At 36.8% G+C, this 18,889-nt stretch overlaps 1 protein-coding gene across 1 annotated transcript in view; it reads left to right on the forward strand.

Annotated features, from left to right (window-relative positions):
- The first annotated feature begins 2,215 nt into the window (after positions 1-2,215).
- DMD (dystrophin) overlaps positions 2,216-18,889 on the forward strand; it is a 922,945-nt gene continuing 906,271 nt past the window's right edge. Inside the window, exon 1 of the mRNA XM_032679549.1 lies at positions 2,216-2,384. Coding sequence (XP_032535440.1) covers positions 2,324-2,384 — 61 coding nt within the window. The 5' untranslated portion in view covers positions 2,216-2,323. The remainder of the gene's footprint in view (positions 2,385-18,889) is intronic.

The following is an 18,889-nucleotide window of genomic DNA, read 5'->3' on the forward strand; positions in this document are numbered from 1 at the left end:
AGGGTTTATAGGAAACTGTCAAGACCATTTTTGCTTAAAATATCCCTGCACTTTCTACTGTACATCAGTGAAGAGCATGATATAGGTTCTTTCATACAAAGCTGTGTATTGAAGTTGACCCCTTAATTTTCCTGGAACAAGATTAAGGGGAGTTATATTTTATTTGTGTGTGAAAACTGTATAATAATTTTCTAGAAAATTTCCATCCTTTGTGCTGGATATTTCAAACTGACAAGGATGCAGAGGAAGAACTGAGATAGCCCCACAGTAGCTCCAAAGGAGGCTTTGTGGGCTGCTGTTGGCACGACGGCTTCCCAGTCCTTCCCCTAAATGCATCGACTGCTCCTGTGCCAGCCGTGCAGAATGGTACTTATTCATCTGATCTACTGTGGGGTATTTTGCCTACATTATCTAAAAATGTATTTAGCATGTGCCAGAACTCCATTGATTGCATTATGGTGTGTTTTGGGGGGTGGGGAAGTAATTTCAGCCACAAACTGAACCTACTTTTCTTTTTCATTTAAATTCCATTATCTGTTCAAATAGGATATTTTGTTTTTATTTTTAGCAGGCAGTTGTGAATGGCAGCTGTTTACTGTGAGAACATCAGGGTTTTTCAGGAATCTTTAAAGAAAGAAAATTAGCTGTTTAATCATAGATCATTTTGTTTGCCAACAGTAGCTATTAGCTTGAGAAACAGTTTTGTGTGGCAACAGGTAAGGAAGCTAAGCTGTTTTTTCAGTCAAGTACTTGTTTTTTCTTTTTCTAGAGTGAGTTTATAGTAGCATAAGTAGGTGCATTTTGTATGTAACTGGCAAAGTTGTTCATTATGAGTTTTTAAAATTATTTAATTCCCCTTATCTGTGATTGATTTCATTAATGGCATAGCTTTGAGTAGGCAGAATTATGCCTATCTAATATTGCATTTCTGTTTTTTTGTGAGTTACTTGATAAAAACTTCTCTTTCTTTGTGGTGGATGCCCCATCCTTGGAAGCATTCAAGGTCAGGCTGAAGAGGGCTCTGAGCAATATGATCTAGTTGAAGATGTTCCTGCTCATTGCCTGGGGATTGGATTAGATGACCTTTAAGGGTCCCTTACAACCTAAAATATTCTATGATTCTAGCAATGATTCCTAGCCATGTTAAGGAGCAACACTGCAGGTCTCTATTGCAGGTTGGTTAACCTGTGATGATCTATCATCTTTCGCAGTGCATTCATAGTACTTACAGAGATCTGGATTTGTGATCAGATTGAGATTCAAGAAGAAAACACTCCTTTCCTGCCTTTAATAACAGATGATGCCTTTAGGTGGAACAGTTAGTGTTTTTGTGCCTCACCTCTTCTAAACAAGTGTACATCTTTTCATTATGTTTCTTGTTTCTGCTTTAGCTGGAGGAATTCAGTCTCAGTGCACACAACATAAAATGTATCCAACTCTGTGTGTGTACAACCTACCAAGGTGTTAATTGCAGCTTATCGTTTTGGTGCACTGTAATAGGAAGCACATTGTATCTAGAGTTAAGAGTTGGGGACAGATTACAAGTATGCTCAACACTGCACTTCTGTTAAAACATGCAGATCTAGATGCATTCTGTAAGCTGCAGGTAGTAAAAGCTCACTGAGAAAAGTGAGCCAGTCATGTTTAGATTGAGAAGAGCAAGGCATAGTAGTTAGCTTTGACTCATTTATTTCTTAAATTCTTCAGTAATTTTGAAAAGAAGGGTTGTACCAATTCTGTCATCACGTCTGTAGGATTTTTTTACAAGAGGTGTTAAAATACAAGGTACAGTAAGGAGCTCCTGAAACTGTGTTTCAGATTCAGGAGTTATAGAGAGTTATATATCACAGACACGTAGAAAAGGGAATTTTGCTGTATCAGAATAAATAGTCAGAAGTCAAAATGTCCTGAAATCTAAATGCAGTTGCTAGTAGTTGCTTCAGACCTGAAGACACTTGACTTAGCCTACATAAAGTGTTCTGGTGTCTGAGAAGAAGTAGTACAGGAGAGCCTGAAGAAATTAATCAACAGAATGCAAAAATGTTTAAAAAGAAGTTAAAGTCCTCTATTTGGGATTTCAAGCAGGAAAGACTTTGGTACTACCCAAATTTTGAAATGGAGGATTGCTTAGCTTCAGGTGATAGCTTCTGCAGTGGGTCTTATTTCTGTGGTGTCACATACAGGATTCTTTTTCCTATACCAGTGGGAGACAGCCTCCTCCTGCATATCCCTGGGAAGTTGCCTAGAAGGCCACAGCACAACTCTTGATTTGGAAAATAGTTCTTACTCTCAAGCTGATGCCAGCCTGTTGCACAGCTGAGTGATGCTGGGGCTCCTCTTGAGGTGTGCAGGAGCAGCCACAGGCAGGCTGGGCCCGAGAGCAGGTACCTGCCATGTGCTGCCTAAAGAGAATTGACACCTGCACCACATCTGCTGGGCAACTGGCCTGACTTGCAGACCGTGTAGTGAGGAAATCAAGATGTTGTAAGAATAATCCATCTTGGAAGAAGCTGTCACTGCCTCCCATGAAATTGCTGTGTGTGCAGCTGCCCGTGATGTGTTTTGCTGTGCAAGGGCTATCAGGGTGATCATTCACTTTTGTGCTGACATATCCATATCCGGAAGTCTGCAACATCTCAACTGACGCGGACTTAAAACATCATAGAGTTGTCCAGCTTGAAACGACTGGGGGTTATTTCCCTTGCTTGTCTTTGCCCTTCCTATACTTCCCTGTTTTTAGAAAAAACGAGGATATTACACTTGAACAGAAGGCAAATTACCATTTTAAGCATTGGATTGGCGCTCAGCCCCGCTATTTTAACCAGGCTTTTAATTGTAGACAAGGTAGTGTAAAGAAAATGTGTAGGTGTGGTGCTTAGGGACCTGGTTTAGTGGTGGACCTGGCAGTGGTAAGTTAATGGTTGGACTCAATGATCTTAAACGTCTTTTCCAACCTGAATGGTTTTGTGATTCTGTAACATTAGTTATGTGAGAAGCATTCTGGGTAAGACCTCTGTAAAGATAACCTTTTGGAAAAAAAGCTGTAGAGCAAATTAAAACTGAAAGAATATAAAAATGCAAACATGTAATGGTGGGGAAAATCCCAAATATTTGAATCCAGCGAAAGAAATGTCAAGATCTGCATGACCTTTTCCTTTGAAAATAATCTGCTTGTTAGTGGGAGTGATTTTTAATCTCCAAAAAGATAGTCAAATCCAGAGTCTAATTCCAAAGAAAGCAAATGCAAGGGTTCAGACACTGCTGCTTATTCTTGAAAATAGGCTTGGCTTTATATAGCTGGCTTTAATGAAACTCTCTCAGCAGGTGTCCCACCATTGTGGCTTAAAAGCTAAACAAATATGTTACCTTTGCTGCTGCAGTCTTTTATTTGTCATGGAAACCAACAGTTGATGTAACGCAAGATAAGTAACTATTTTGTAAATGTTTCAGTTTACATGCCCTGTACATACTGTTTACAAAAAGGGATTTTTTTTTCTGAAGGATAACTTTATCATAAAGCTGTTGGCACAGCACATAAAATTTGTCTTGGTCATCTGATACAAGCAAACACACGTTTTGACCTGTCTTTCCACATGCAGATTAATAATAGTGCTTTGTGCTCTGGTGAAAATCAGCAGTTCCATAGCTGAAAACCTGATGAAAAGTTTTGTTTGCTGTTTACATTTATATTAAAAATACGGGAGGTGAAGCAATCCTGGGAACCAAGGTAGCACTGTCTCCTGAAATTGTCATAATTTCCAATTTCTTGTGCAGCAGAAGCCAAGATGACACTATCTATCCAAATCATGACCAATAACGTTTTTTGCAGAAAAATGCATTAAGCTGCTTTTCTGCAGTGCTTCTTGTTGGTAACATTGCAGTTGACAGTGCTAGTTAGAATTAAAAATAAAAAACCCTTCCACTTCAAGATGATTGGCATCCTTAAAGGTAAACGTTTAAGGGCCTTTTAAAATCCAAAAGCAGTTGTTGTTGCATAGAAAGAAACTTCTCCTAGAGAGAATAATGGCTTATGTGAATGTCAGCTCAAGAAGAGAAGACTTTTACACAATGGAAGCGACTCCTTTTAGCAAAAATACATTTACACAGAGGAATTAAGAGCTTTGACTTTCCTGACTAGTGTGGCAGTAATTTACTGTCAAACAGACGTATTTGTAGAGAAAATGTTTGCAAAATAATGGCCAGTGATTTTTATTTTTTAAATTAATAAAACCAGAACATACAATACCTACTTTAAGGGATTCTGAATCTTTGATATTGTTCTTCCTTGAAAATTCCCACATAAATTATCACTAAGTAATTGACACACCTTCAGGTAAGGCGTCAAGATTTCTGCTTAAAAATCAAATACTTTCTGTCTGGAAATGAATATGAATATTGAAAATCAAAGGAAATTAATTTTTCCAAGCTATAATGAATATTGTTGAAAACTCCACCTGGAGCTGGTGTCATGATCTTATTTCCCACACGCATATTGGCAGCACATGAGTAAGTTTTTGAGTAAGCATACTGCTAGGTAGTCTAGTAGGCTGACCCTATGAAATAAAATGGAGTGTTTAAAAAAACTTATTCATTATATAAAAGCTTTTAAAATGTGGCCTTTCCAACTGACGAGTCCATAACTCTATGAGACCTTCCATATGCCTTCAACTGCAAGATAGGACAATACTAGTACTATAGACCATCAATTATTTAGGTCACTTTAGCACTGGTTATGCTTTGAATGAGTTTCCTCAGCTGGACTCCTGTAATCTTAAAAAAAAATATATTCAATATAAGCAAGGTTTCTGCAATATGTTTTAGATATATTTTCATAAATGCATTTTCTTGGGGTTTGAGGTTGGATTTTAGCATTTATCCTTCCTCTTCAGTTTAAAACTAATTAACAAATTTCTTAAAAACAAAACCTGTTTTTCTTTGAAGACACCTAGTTAAAAGTGCAAACTGAAGTTACTTTGACACTGTGTTCTTTCTCTTTCCATCTTGCTGGTAGCTTTTCACATTTGAGTATTTCAGTACATGATGCTTATTTAAATTACATAGTTGGTTTTGTAGATAATCTTCAAGTTTTTTAGCGGACTTATTTGGAGTCACTTGTAGAGCAATGAAATGAGAATTATATGCCACATATTATGGAATAATGTCATAATTTTTCCTCACTGCTGAGATTTTTTGATGTGTTATTACAGCCACAGTGAGAACAGGCAAGCTAGTTGAGTTGATAAAATGATGGAGAAGGTATTCAAACAGCAGTTGTGCGCTGACCAAATCTGTTGCTCAACCTGGCAATGTTTATTCTGGTTTCCCTGCTGACAGCAGCTTCTCCATTTCCTGTGCATCTTCTCACTTTGTAAATTGTTGCTTATACATACAGTTTGGAAACTGTGTTGTGGTTTTTTACTGCTGTATTAGGTAGAGACTATATAGTCCCCTCTAAAGTATTTTCATATTCAAGAGAACAATTTAAACTCAGTTGGAGAAGAGATGGAGCACCAGGATTTATGTGGGAATGTCACAAGTGACAAGCCTTCCCTAATGAATTGTTCCAAAAGAAAAGTACCACCTGTCTGACATTACTCCAGACTTAATTACCCTGTATCACTTCTGACAACTGCAGGAAAAACAGAGACTGAGGTTTCTGACCTCTAATTTGAAGACATCTTTCCATCTTGATGTTGTTTTGATCAAATAGCCCAAGGTCTCAGCTGCCAGTCAGAAGGATTGTATTCTGCATGACAGCTCCAGATCCTCTTTGTCAGTACTGTGTTGCTTTCACTTCCATTATAAAGTGCTACAATATTAGTCTTTCGTTTTATATTATCTCTTTAAAGAGATTATTTTTGTTCCTTGTAGACTTGTAAAGTGAATGCAAAACTACTCCTTTTCCTCCCAAAACTTCTGCATTCATGACAGTGATAAAGAAATAGAGAATTACCTGGAATATAGCCCTAATTGCTTGATATTTTACCTAGTTTGTGAACAAAATTATTTCTGATCACGACTTTAACCTTTTTTTTTTCCCCTTAGATCTGTTTACTACTATTTGAAGTTCTTTTTTTACATACTTGAAAAATATCTCTCACTCTGGAATATTTAATATAAAAGTATAAATGTTCTGTGATGAACTGAATAATTAATTGTGTCTAACTGTATTTGAAATCATTGGAAAAGAATGTATGTATCTATATGGCAACTTTATCTTCTGTAACATCTCTCCCTAATGTGAAAATTCAGGAAAATCTATAGTTGAGTAGTTGAGGTTAAATTATGAAGGTACTCCAAATGTAAGGTCTGTTACACATTGTGGGACATCTGGTATTTCTTTTAGAAATGAAAACAAAATTTTCTTGAGCTTGTGATGCTGACAGCTAAGAAGTGCTACATTTGATGTTACTCATGCAACTGTTCATTTTTCCCATTGCTGATGTGCATTTTGATATAGCTTTTAAGGGCATCCTGACATACTGACTCTCATTCCCATATAATCTCAGTGTTTTCCAAACTTTGGGCAGTCTATTTTTCACTTTGCCTACAAGGCATTGATATCTAAGTTTGACAAATAAGAAGCATAAGAAGCCACAGTGCAGAGCTCTCAAATTTAGAAGTATATGTTATATTTGATTCCCATCTAAAAGACAGCTGTAAGCAATTTTTTCAGAGCAATTAGTGCTGTGACTTTGACTGGGTTTGGGGCATAATTTTGTGGTAGATGTGGTGCGGGTATGTGTCTTCGTGTGTTATCATCTGTGCTTGTAGTCTTTGCCACTGGGGTTAAATTCATAAAAGTTTGTCACCCTTTCAATAGACTAAAATGAGCCCAAGATATCCCTGGGGGTGATTTTTTGCAGACACTTTACAATGAAGGAACAGTGCAGTTTGGGGCATCAGGAGATCTGGAATCTGTGCCTGACCTTGCTTCTCTCCCTGATATTTGCTGTGCTTCCACATTCCGCCCTCGAGCCCCTCCTGGTGGTCTGCTTTCATGCCCGACAGCTCACCAGTCGAGTTCAGCTCTCCAGGTTCTTGGTCTAGGAGATCTAGTTTCTCCTCCTTGGCTTTTCATCAAACATAAATTCAATTAATTGTAATGAAAACTTGTGTGGTTTTATGGGAGGAGGGTTTGGTTTTTTTTTTGGGGGGGAGGGTGGCTTAGCCTCTTTGGTGAGCCATTGTTCTTTAGTTCTTCACTGGTTCTCATGGTATTTCTTTTATGTTTAGCTCACCTTACAGTACCATTCTTGCCTCTCATTCCACACTACTGAGTGTTTGAGGGAGGTGCTGGAAGAGGGAAATAGCAGAAGGACAGGGGCTTTGCTCTCTGTGCTCACCGTAGTAGAAGTCAGTAAAAGTTATGAAAAAGGGAAAAGTGTGTTTCTGACCCCTTCCTGGTGTGCTGACATGTGCATAGTAATGAAATGCCACGTTATTCTAATGACTGCAACTCTTCCCATTTCAGGTATTTTCTTTTTCTCACTCATCACACAGGGACTAGGATGGATGTGTTCCAATCCATTTCCCTGCAACTGCAGGAACACATTGAGATGCCTCTCAAAAAAAAAAAAAAAAAAGGATGAATATTTTTGATAGGAGAAAATCTTTTCCTTAGTTTGAATCTCCAAGATAGATAAACTATTCTTAACTATAATTTTTAATAGTAGAAGTAAAAACACAAGTATAGAAGTGTCAACCTGATCAGACTGTATTTGAAAAAGGAGTAAAATGGAAACCTTGTGACAGTATATAAGACCTGTTTATAAGTCATTGACAATCTACCCTGTTCAAATCAGTCATAATTTGAAAGTGTTTATAGCTTTGCAAAGGAGAATCTTAATCTCCTTCATAACATCTAAAAAATCAAGTGTAACACCATCAGCTTTGAGTTGGATACAGCAACTGAAATGCAGAATTTAAATGGCTTAACTTGGACTCTCTATTGTGGCAGAAAGAATTCACATGTTATGACCTTTTTTTGAAATTCTTCTCATATAATAATCACAGAATCACAGAATATACCAAGTTGGAATGGACCCAAAGGATCATCGAGTCCAATTCCTGCCCTGCAAAGGACCATCCCCAAGAGTCACACTATGTGCCTGAGAGTATTGTCCAAATGCTCCTTGAACTCTGGCAGGCTGTGACCACTTCCCTGGGGAGTCTGTTCCAGTGCCCAGCTTCCATCACCCTCTGGGTGAAGAACTTTCTCCTAACATCCAACCTAAACCTCCCCCGACTCAGCTTCAGGCCATTCCCCCAGGTCCTGTCACTGGTCACCAGAGAAAAGAGATCAGTGCCCGCCCCTCCTCTTCCCCTTATGAGGAAGTTGTAACTGCAGTGAGGTCTCCCCTCAGCCTCCTCTTCTCCAGGCTGAACAGACCAAGTGGCCTCAGCCACTCCTTATACGGCTTCACCATCTTATTTGCCCTTCGCTGGACACTCTTTAACAACGTAATATTTTTCTTATATTGTGGTGCCCAAAACTGTCACAATATTCCAGGTGATGCTGCCCCAGTGCAGAGCAGAGAGGGACAGTCTCCCCCTTGCCTGGCTGGAGATGCTTTGCCTGGTGCCCTCGAGGACACAGTTGGCCCTCCTGGCTGCCAGGGCACTGCTGACTCATAGTCAACTTTCTGTCAGTCAGGACTCCCCAGTTTTTCTGTTACAATTATTCTTAGTTTCACACCAGTTGGAAGGTAAATTTTGTAAGCCGTCCTTTGTGGTACCTCTGGCTGCAAATTATCACACCCATACTTCTGGTCTTTTTGGTGTTTCACACAAATCTTTATCAGCTCTGATCATTTCAAGCATGAGAATTGCACTGTCACACAGGATCTTGAAGAGGGTGAGTGCGAAAGAGATATTTGGATTGGAGAAGTCTGTTATATCTCATGCAGTGGGATAGGTAGATAATATTTGTTGGTGTCTTCTATAGTCAAGCTTGTTGATAAATATCAAAACATGAGCTGTAAACAGATGCTGTATCAGAAATATTAGAACCTTTTCAACCTTATCTTTCTTTATACTTCATGCACCATTTGACAAAAAATACTTGTATGTGGTCAGCCTACCTCCTTATTTATACATTTAGTACAACTGGATGGTGGTAGTAATGCATCATGTTTGTTACCATACTGCTGATATTATTGTAGACTTTCCAGTATTGTGTGACTTTACTGTGCATCTCTTCCTGCTCTTGAGTTCGTGTTTTCAAGAAATCAACTTTGTGCAGTCTGTTATTATGGTAGGTGTTACTTTTTAGTGAGATAAACTTACTGGAAGTATAAGCTCATGAAGTCAATAGCCAACAAAAATGCACTATTTAGGTTGGTTTTGTCTTCATTTATTTCTAAATGTGCTTATTAACATGCAGCGAATGACAATTTTGAGAGAGAATCTTTAGGATGGATTTATTCTGGATAACCAGAGGAAACAGATACTGGAGCTGTTCCTTCTTTTTCTAGTAAAAACTACACAAAATTGAATTTCAGGTATCTTTCCTCAGATGGCAAAACAATCATTCCTATTTCTTTGACTTCTATGCCAGTCCTGGAGAAGGCTTCCTGTGGGTTAGCTGGCTTGGTGAAGTGGCTACTCAGCTATTACTTATTTTTCAGAAAACATTAAAGCGGCTGTTCTTCAAATTAAGGAGTAATGAGGTTCTCCTCCCAACAGCAGGTGTGGAGCTATAATTGGCCATTAGGATGTCGTGCTTTGGTTGGAGACTGAGAGGATAACAAAGCTAATTTCTATCAGTACTAGTTCTCTTTTATTACAAGTGAGGGAGAACTCCAAACCAGGTCAGGCTGGTCACAGAGGTAGTGGCTTATTTTCCTCAGTGAAACCAATTAACTTTCTTGACTTCAGAACCCATGTTTCAGTGTAAAATTCTCAGATGTCTAAAAGCACTTGGAACTTGATTAACACATAAATAAGTTAATTTTGCCCTAACAGAAAAAAAGAAAAAAAAAATGAACAAAATGAAAAAGTCAGAACTCTGGAGCCTTATTCCTTTTTTTCAGGAATTTGAAAAACAGACAAAAAACCCAACTAACTTCTTTTTTCCATTATGAGTTATTTGGTTTTAAAGTGCAGTTTTGGACTGCATATAATGTAGGGAGTGACCCTGCAATTATAGTCCTTAATTAATTTCCAAATATCACTTAGGACATGATTCATGTAACTTCAAATATAAGGGCAGCATCATAAATCCATGGAATAAAAATAATGAAAAAACTGCTCTCCATAAGGTATAGAGAGGATACTGAACTATAAATACAAATGTCTTTGTACAATTCAGAACAATGTAATAGTGACTTGCATTAGCACTGTACTTTTCTTCATCACAGAGGTGAGGTTTGATTCACTTCTCCGAGCATTACTTTCAAAGTATTATTGTCTGTGTCTGAAGATACACAAAAACCTGCAGTGAGTAGCTATCTCAAAGTCAATTCTATGTCTGGTTTTTTTAAAATTTGTGATTTTGATGGCATCGTTGTTACAGTGGCAGATTGTCCAGTGGTCCCAGCAGAGCCTGTAAATGGCTGGTCCAGGTCCATGCGTGCCACAGCTCACTTCAGCAGAAGGGTTTCTCAAACTCTTCTGAAATTTGATGGCTACACTGACAATGGGGTGGGACTTACTTCATCTCTGTTCCTATCATAGAGCCCAGCCTAATGATACTGAACATCTGGGACAGATAACAATTAAATTTAGTCATTAGGTTAAGGGTTTCTTTACTGGATCCAGGATTCAGTTTTAAAAGGGGGAGGAGAAAGCTGAACAAACCCAAACTGAATTACAAAAAGTGCTGAGGATGTTCATTGAGATTTAAGAGGCAGTTGTAGATCCCTGTTGTGCTTTAGGAACCAAAGCTTGTCCCTAGTGAGTGGGATCTTCTGTGAGTGTCTTCCTCAGTGTTTTCCATGAGGACTGTTATCCTGGGACAGTCCAGAAGGACATAAGTTTTCCATTGGCATGACACAGAGATGTGGGAGTTAGAGCATATAACCAACAGTAAATGGTACAAGAAGCTGATGGATGTTGTGTCTTGAAAGCATAAAGACTTCTATCAAAGCTTGCTTCTACTAGAGATTTCATTATATGTGCTTAATAGAATATGAACGTAGACAACTTGAGCTTCCTGGAAATTATTGGTTACCAGATAGAATAATTGTTAATATAAAGAATATAATGCCATGGAAAAGCCAAAACTTTTCATGTGCTGCTTTTATGCTATACCAAAGATCTTTACAAAATGTTAATAATATGTCTAAAAGTTTATAAAAATGTTATTTCAAAAGAAGATGGAATCAAGAGGCATTTCAGTCCAGTTGTATTTGTGGAGAAAATTAGATGGAATACTTGTATCTGATCTCTAAAACACTTTTTAAATAAGTGTTGTTATCCTTGAAATCTGACATGAGCTGCTTTTTAATTTTTTTTCTTTTTTCCTTTTTTTTTTTTTTTAAGACTTAGTGCTATGTGACTTCATATGGATGAATGCCTTTATTATGACCTCATATCTGATGTTTTACTGTCTTAGAAACGTTGAATTTTATGGACCTTTCCCCTATCTTTTTTGGGAGTTTCTCCCCTTTCTAATAGCAATAAAACAGCTTGAATTGTATTCTACCTGGTTGTTTAATTTTATGTATTTTAATTGTTTAGAAATATCTTTCAAAAACTAAATACATTGTTGATATTTAACAACCAGTGCAATTTTTTTCCCTGATATAAGGTGATGAGAAGCTGTAGAACAACCTTTTTTCGTAGAAAATTTCTAAATTCAACTAATTGCATTGAATATCAGCGCTAATTAGGCCTGGAAGAGGAAGCACTTTGGAATAGTGTAAAAAAGAAACCATAATTATTTAGCATACTCTGATAGAGCCCTGCAAAAGAAAGCTAAGAACCAGAGAGAGGCTGCTATGGTAATACACATGCTAAACATGCATAATTTTAGCAAGTATAGTCATGAATTACTAGAAAAAAAGGCTACAGACAGCAAAAGCAATCTGGTTTTCAGTGTATTTTTTTCCACTACTTTTAAATATTTTACATTGCGTGACCTAAGAGATATGAGCATTCTAAATTTTAGTGTAATGAGCAACAGAGGAGGACATCTGTGAAATCTTCCTGCTTGGTTGCTCTTCATTTTCAGATGTTCACCTTGTGTTTCTCTACTGGGGGATAACACAGGGTGGGCAGGGGAAGCCTGGGGGATTGCAATTTACAGATTTCTGAAATGGTGTTAAATTGTGTTTGGAAAGTCAGCTCCCCCTAATCTTGGTTAGTCCCACGTATAACCCCAGGCTTATGAAAAATCACGTTTCCTCCTTGGAAAAGTCTTCAGGAAAGAATTTATGAGAACATAGAAAAATATCATTGCAGAAATACAGACTGTATATAGGGACTTCTGTTCTCCCTGAGCCAAACACCTGTTTTATTAGAGGACAGTTCTTTAAAAAAATGGACCTTTGTATGGAGGAGGCAGCTCATCTCTGGACCTGGAGAGAGGTGCCTGTGTAGTTGGTTCAGGTGAGGTGCTCTGGATGCATTTGGGTCCTAGCTAAGCTCCAGCTTTCTCTTCTGACTTCCTCCTGTTTTCTCCTGTATAGCAGCACTGTTGATTTGAAGTGAACAGAGAACATTCACAGGTTTTTTTAATGATCCGCAGATCTGATCTTGCATTTATTTGTACAGGAGAAGTAACACCAAGAGGAGGTAACGATAAATCTGGGCCTTTTTTGCTGTTGAGCCTTTTTTTCTTTATTTATTTTTCTTGTGTCTGGATTCCTGAAGGCACCCAGAGCTTGAGAGCAGCTGAGAGCTCTCAGAATGGTGTGATCTATATGTGTTTGCTAAGGAACCCCTAAATTCTGCACAAAAAAATATTTTTAGTGTAATTTCAAACACTGTTAAGAAATTAAACATGCCGTCTAGAAACTTACCCTAATTGGTTCCCTGAATTATAATCATTAAGTGGGAAGAAACTTGTTAGGAATTTAAATCTTGTGAGTCCAAAAAAGTATGTTTTTCAAAGATATATCAGTGACATTAATTTTTTTTTATATTTTATATTTATTTATATTTTTAGTATTTTAAAGGATTCAGTCCATTTTAACTGCGAATTTCTGTTTGGAAATTTATCTAAACCCTTAAATTCTATTAAATAAACTGGTTCATAAGTATCTCTTGCAATTATATGAAGACAGTTTAGCACTAATTCTTACCTTTTTATGCTAATGATGATCTCTGTAAGGAAAACAGACTGAATAGGCACAGAAATTTAACTCCCTTCAGATCCTTGAAGCTGAAAGACATAATTCTGAGAGATGTAATAGATACTGATGGGAAAGATAAACCTGCTCAATAAATTGGGAGTTTTCAGAGATGCCCAAACCAAGATTTTATTCTAAGCATTTTTCTTTCAATATTTGTCCTATAAGTAAACTTAGATTACTTCAGGAAAATGACTGGTTTCTTTTTATGTATGTAGTTTGTTAGAATAGTTGCTTTCCATGCAAAGACTTCTTTAATAAAATAACATACTCCAGCCAAAAAACTCCCAAACATGACTTTTAATTATATATCAGGAATGTGTATTAGCTAGCCTGTTTTAAATAATGCTGAAAGCCTACAGTCCTAACAGCACAGATGGCTGAGTAGCTTCATAATTCTCAGTCTTTTTTATTTTAAATAAAGGTGTCAGTTGTTTATTGATGATGCAGTGCATAAGTTATACTGGTGCATTATATCTACATATTTGTTGCCGTAAATCAGTGCAGCAAATTAATCACCAAAATAGTTCCTAATATTTGAAGGTATTGTATGACAGGTTATGACATGGGGAGCCACATTCTGTTGTCCTTCTGTACAGACATGAGCTGAATTTATTCACTTAGTTTCACTAAGATGGTTTCAGATGTATTGCAAACAAAGTTAGACAAAATAAAGCCACAGTAAATTCTGTATCCACTTAAAAAATGAAGTTTATAAAGGATGAATTAATGGGATTGCTTTATGTTTAGGAAAAGTAGCTATTTAGTGAGTGACTAGTTAAAAGGTTACTATTTTTGGCACTGTTAAATTGTGTACGTCTGCTTAAAATGCTGTACTTAGCTTTTGGAGGCCTTTGTTTATGAGCAAAATTTTTCAACACAGTCATCATCCACAATTATTCAAATTTCAGTGAATAATTATTAACAGATTGAGGATTTGCAAATATTTCTAGTTCTCAATTCATATTTTGAAATTATGAGTACTAATTCCTCATTTCAATGTAAATTTTCAATTAGCCAGCATCAGTATCTATTTCAAATTAGGTTTTTATTCCTACATTTTAGGGGGTAGAATTCAGTTGGAGTTTTGCACACACAGAATATACAAAATTGAGTGTTTCACCTTACTCCATCAGGAACATTTGCAACAGTAAAGCTTGAGTGCCTAAATATTAATAGTACAAATAGTTCATCAAATTAGTGTTTTGAAATGGAGTGAATAATGACTGACCTTAGCAATTAGCATTCAACTCCTGATTGATATGTTATCTGGTGGCATCTCAGAATAATGTTAAGCCACTTGCAGATCTTGAGCAATTTTCTGTTTGTTGGTTAATTGTTCTGTTTGCTGGTTAATTATGACCCAATCACATGAAAGCCCCTGGCTTGCTTTTATTTTCCTGATGTTGCAAGCAAAACAAACTGTTGTGAACCAAAGTTACTCATGGCTGCTTAGGGAAGGGTATCTTCCTGGTAGCCACCTCAAGGAAAAACCCTTCAAGAGCAAAGCAAGAGCTGAATCACAGCTTTTGTCCCTCTGCTCCCCTTGCTTTCAGCTTGGCTGTGCTCCAGGAAAATCCTCCCGTGAGCAGTGTGTGGTCTCACCAGCACCCTCAATGCAGTGATAAACTCAGCTAAGTTAGTCTAAATTGAAGTCTGGCGCACATATCTTAGAGAAGACTGCTTGCTGATCTGGATGTAGCAAATTGGATCAGACTATGAACCCCACATTGTATGTGTCCATAGATATCCAAATACATGGATATGCATATATATGGGTGGAAAATAAAAGTTTGCTTTCTTGCACATCCCATCAGTGAGTAAACCAGGACATTTTAAGTAAGTAGGTTTTTGTACCATGTTTTCATATAGGATTTCAGAAAAGAGCCTTTGACGGTAGTAATATGTAATTTTTCATTTAGTAATATGTAATATATGTGCACATATACTTAACATACAGGAGTTATTTTTGTTCTGTTAGGCAGTGAACTCTCGTGTCTTATCAGTTTATACTTTTTGCAAAGAAAGCAAGAGGTCATGCCTCACTATGAAAGCTTGTGCTTAGTAGGGAGACCAGTATAGTCATATTGCAAGTATAGTTGTGTCTGTTTTAATGTGATTGAGAAATGATACTTGTTACCTTTGGTAACTATTAGCATATAAAGTATGTCAGAATTAAGTATGTTGCTTTCCTGCTTGTTATTGGAGTATTACAGAAAATGAAGTATACAAAGTAAATGAAAAAAATGCTTCATGATGTCAAGAAATGTCACTGCTGCTTAATTTTCATTTCAGTTTTTGTAAGGAGTTAGAGTACTTATTTAACTTCATTCTAACAGTATTAAGCAACTAATTGGATAATGTGGGAAATTTCATTGTATTAATTAAATGTAACAATGGTACTCTATCCAAACAAAAGATGACATTTGAATCAATATATGGTTTTCTTACTTGCTATAAAAGAACAAATCGTATTTTCAGCAACTCCTCTCCTTGATAGCAATTCTATAGATGGATTCACCCTTTGACTAGGGGTATTTCCATCCATTTAATTAATCAACCACCATAGCCTTACACAGTTCTTTTCAACATCTGTGTTAATAACCATTCATGTAAATTAAGAATAAAATGTGTTTCCCATTTTTTTAAAGTTATAAAAACCAAAAAAACAATACAACAGAAAAAAAAGGGCCTAAATAAAAGACAGCATAATGTACACCTCTCCCATCAATGCAAAAGTATTTTTCACTTCTTCAGATGGGAACCAGAGGCAATGATGGCTGCATCAGGGAGCTCTGGGACCTATAGCCAATGCTGCTTTCTGCTTCAGCAGATCATTCACCAGCAGCAGTAGGGGAGAAGACCTTACTAATTTGGGAGGAGGGGCATCATACCTAATCTGGAATCCAGGTCTTCCTCAAGCATTTTGGTTAGCTCAATCTGAATGCAAATGAATTGTAAAGAGTGTTTGGCATATTTCTGTTCGCATTATCTTCGTTTAATGACTTGCTTGTAAATCTCAGTGGCACAGTTGTTGCTATTTTGGAGGCACTCTGTGTTCTGTTGGCATCTTTCCCGGTTAAGTGTAGGTTTTGGGAGAAGGGCAGCAGAGATGTCAGCATGCCAGCCCACCTTGTAGAGAGAGCAATTGGGTGGACTTGTTCTGGGTACTTATATATTATCTGTGGTTCATTGTGTGTCTGGAATACCTTTTGGGTTGATATCAACCACTCTTTTGGATGGTGAAGCTTTTTGTAACATTGTGCACGATGGTTTAGGTTTGCAGACACAGAAGTGGCAGAGGTGGCAGTGCTTACCTGGCTTCTCACTTACAGGAACAGCAGATTTTCAATAAGGTACAAAATATAGAGCAAGATGCACTATCTTGAAGCATTAAAGGTGGCGGAGGGTGAATGCATAAAATGTGTTAACACAATGTATGCATAACACATTCAGCCATTTCAGTCTTCAGCTAAATGATCAGGCCTTCTCAAAGAATTTCTGCTGCAATTACATTTGCAAAGTAACCCAAAAGTTCTGATTGGTTTGACTTGTTACTTGAAATATTTGTTGATAGTTGGCAATTTCATTATGGGTCTCCTATACCTTGTGTGTACATTTTGCAGAGAAATGTAGAGGCAGCAGTTAATGGTTGAGGATAATAGTCTGCCAAAAAATAGTCAGCAGTGGGAAAGGCACACACAATCTGCAGTCTTTGTAACATATAACAGCTCTCAGAAATTAGTTAATGCATTTTAATCACCAAGCCTAATTGGAGTTTGTAAAGTGAAGACGACAGCTAGTAATAGCATTGAAAAAAAATCCAGAGGCGATCAAATATACAGTATGGAAGTTAAAAAGAGCTGCTTACACATATAGGTTAAAGTTTATGTTCCCAGAATAAATAATGAATTAAGGAACAAGAACCAGATTTTAATGCTCACTTTAGTACCATTAGAATTGAAAATGATCTCCAGAAATACTCAGAAGTGAGGGGAACACTTCTTGCTTGAACGGTTTAATAAATTTCATCAAACATCATCACATGTATGTGCCCAGAAATACTTGCAAAGCTATGTTTGTGCATCAGTACTGTAGAGATGTACACATAAAGATGAACAAGTGAACATCGTATGGGTGAATATTCTGCTTCTATCACAGCCAAGCAGTCACAGAGCTATGAAGCATCTGAAGGTCAGAACTCACCACAAAAACTTCAGTACTTTAACCATGTATATCCTTGTGTATGTGTGTATATCAATGTGTTTGAATTGGTTCTTTGGGTAGTCTTACATTTCACTTGATACAAATACTGCAAAATTTGAATATGGGTGCATTTGAAAATTACCTCGTGATGATTTTTTTATTGTTTGTAATTTGTTTCTGAATCACTTCATTGATGTATTTGTTTTGATAGTCTTCTGAATGTGCATAGAGAGTCTGTTAATTAACAATCAGATTTCTTGATAAATTGCAATTTTGTAGAATTAAAATTAATGTACCTTCCTTTTTTTTTTCATCTTTTTATAACCATATGGTGTAAGTAAGTGCACAGAATTTTAATGCCTTGTATGTTTTTTGTCAGTATTAGTTCATTCTCTCAAGCAGCATCTAATATTCATAATAATTAATTCTGTAAAGTAATATCTAATCTCAACTCTTACAGTTGTAAAATGCTTATATTTTTGACAAGGCTGGTAGTAAAAATCAAAGCCAACTTTTGAGTGTTTTTCTCTGCTACTTTCACTGCAATCTTAGGAACTGTGTGTTACTTAGGAAGTATAGAAACATTTTCAAAGATGTAAAGTTCTATGGAAAAGAGAAATTAAAAAAAAAAGCTTGGGAAAGGTATTAAGCTTTACAAACTGATAATGGACTATAATTCCATAATTTACTTATTTCATAGCATTAGTATTATACATGCTGTAGTTATTTCAATCTATGTTGCTTAGACTGCCAAGACTGTAATCCTCACTAATGAGAGTAATCCAGTAACATGCATCATTTCAAGCAATGACACTCATTTTTCCCCTCCTTCCAACCAGGAGAGTGACTTGTCTGCCAAATGGCTGTGAAATAGGGAAGTACTCTTTTATTCTTTGTTGGTTTGTTTTTGGTTTTGTTTGGTTTGGTTTTGGGTTTTTTTCCTGTACATGCAGTATTATTTCATTTCAAAGTTGAAATATACAGTAGGTTCCTCTGTTCTAGCAGAGCCCTAAACTACAGGAGTGCTGTGGGGAATGTCTTGACAGTGCAGTACATCGAAAAGTAGGTGTACATCTGTTCCATTTTAAAATAAAAAGCAGGCAACCCTTAAATGCTCACCTTAAATCAAGTGCATTTAAATAAGCCAACAACTAAAAGGAAGATGAGTTAATTTTTCTGGTTTTGAGACTATAAACTTTTTCAATTTTTAAAATTTATAAGTCCTGACAATAAGCTGTCATATAGGTTGGTTGAATGTTACATCATTAAAGAAATTCTCATGTTTTGTGTGAGGTTCATGTGGTACAAGCCAAAGATCACAGTGAAAAATATTCCAAAAATAAAGCAAAGAGCTTATGTTTCTCTGACTGATTAATATCCATCTAATG

Source organism: Chiroxiphia lanceolata, chromosome 2 (genome assembly GCF_009829145.1).
Source record: "Chiroxiphia lanceolata isolate bChiLan1 chromosome 2, bChiLan1.pri, whole genome shotgun sequence".
In the NCBI taxonomy this organism is placed as follows: Eukaryota; Metazoa; Chordata; class Aves; order Passeriformes; family Pipridae; genus Chiroxiphia; species Chiroxiphia lanceolata.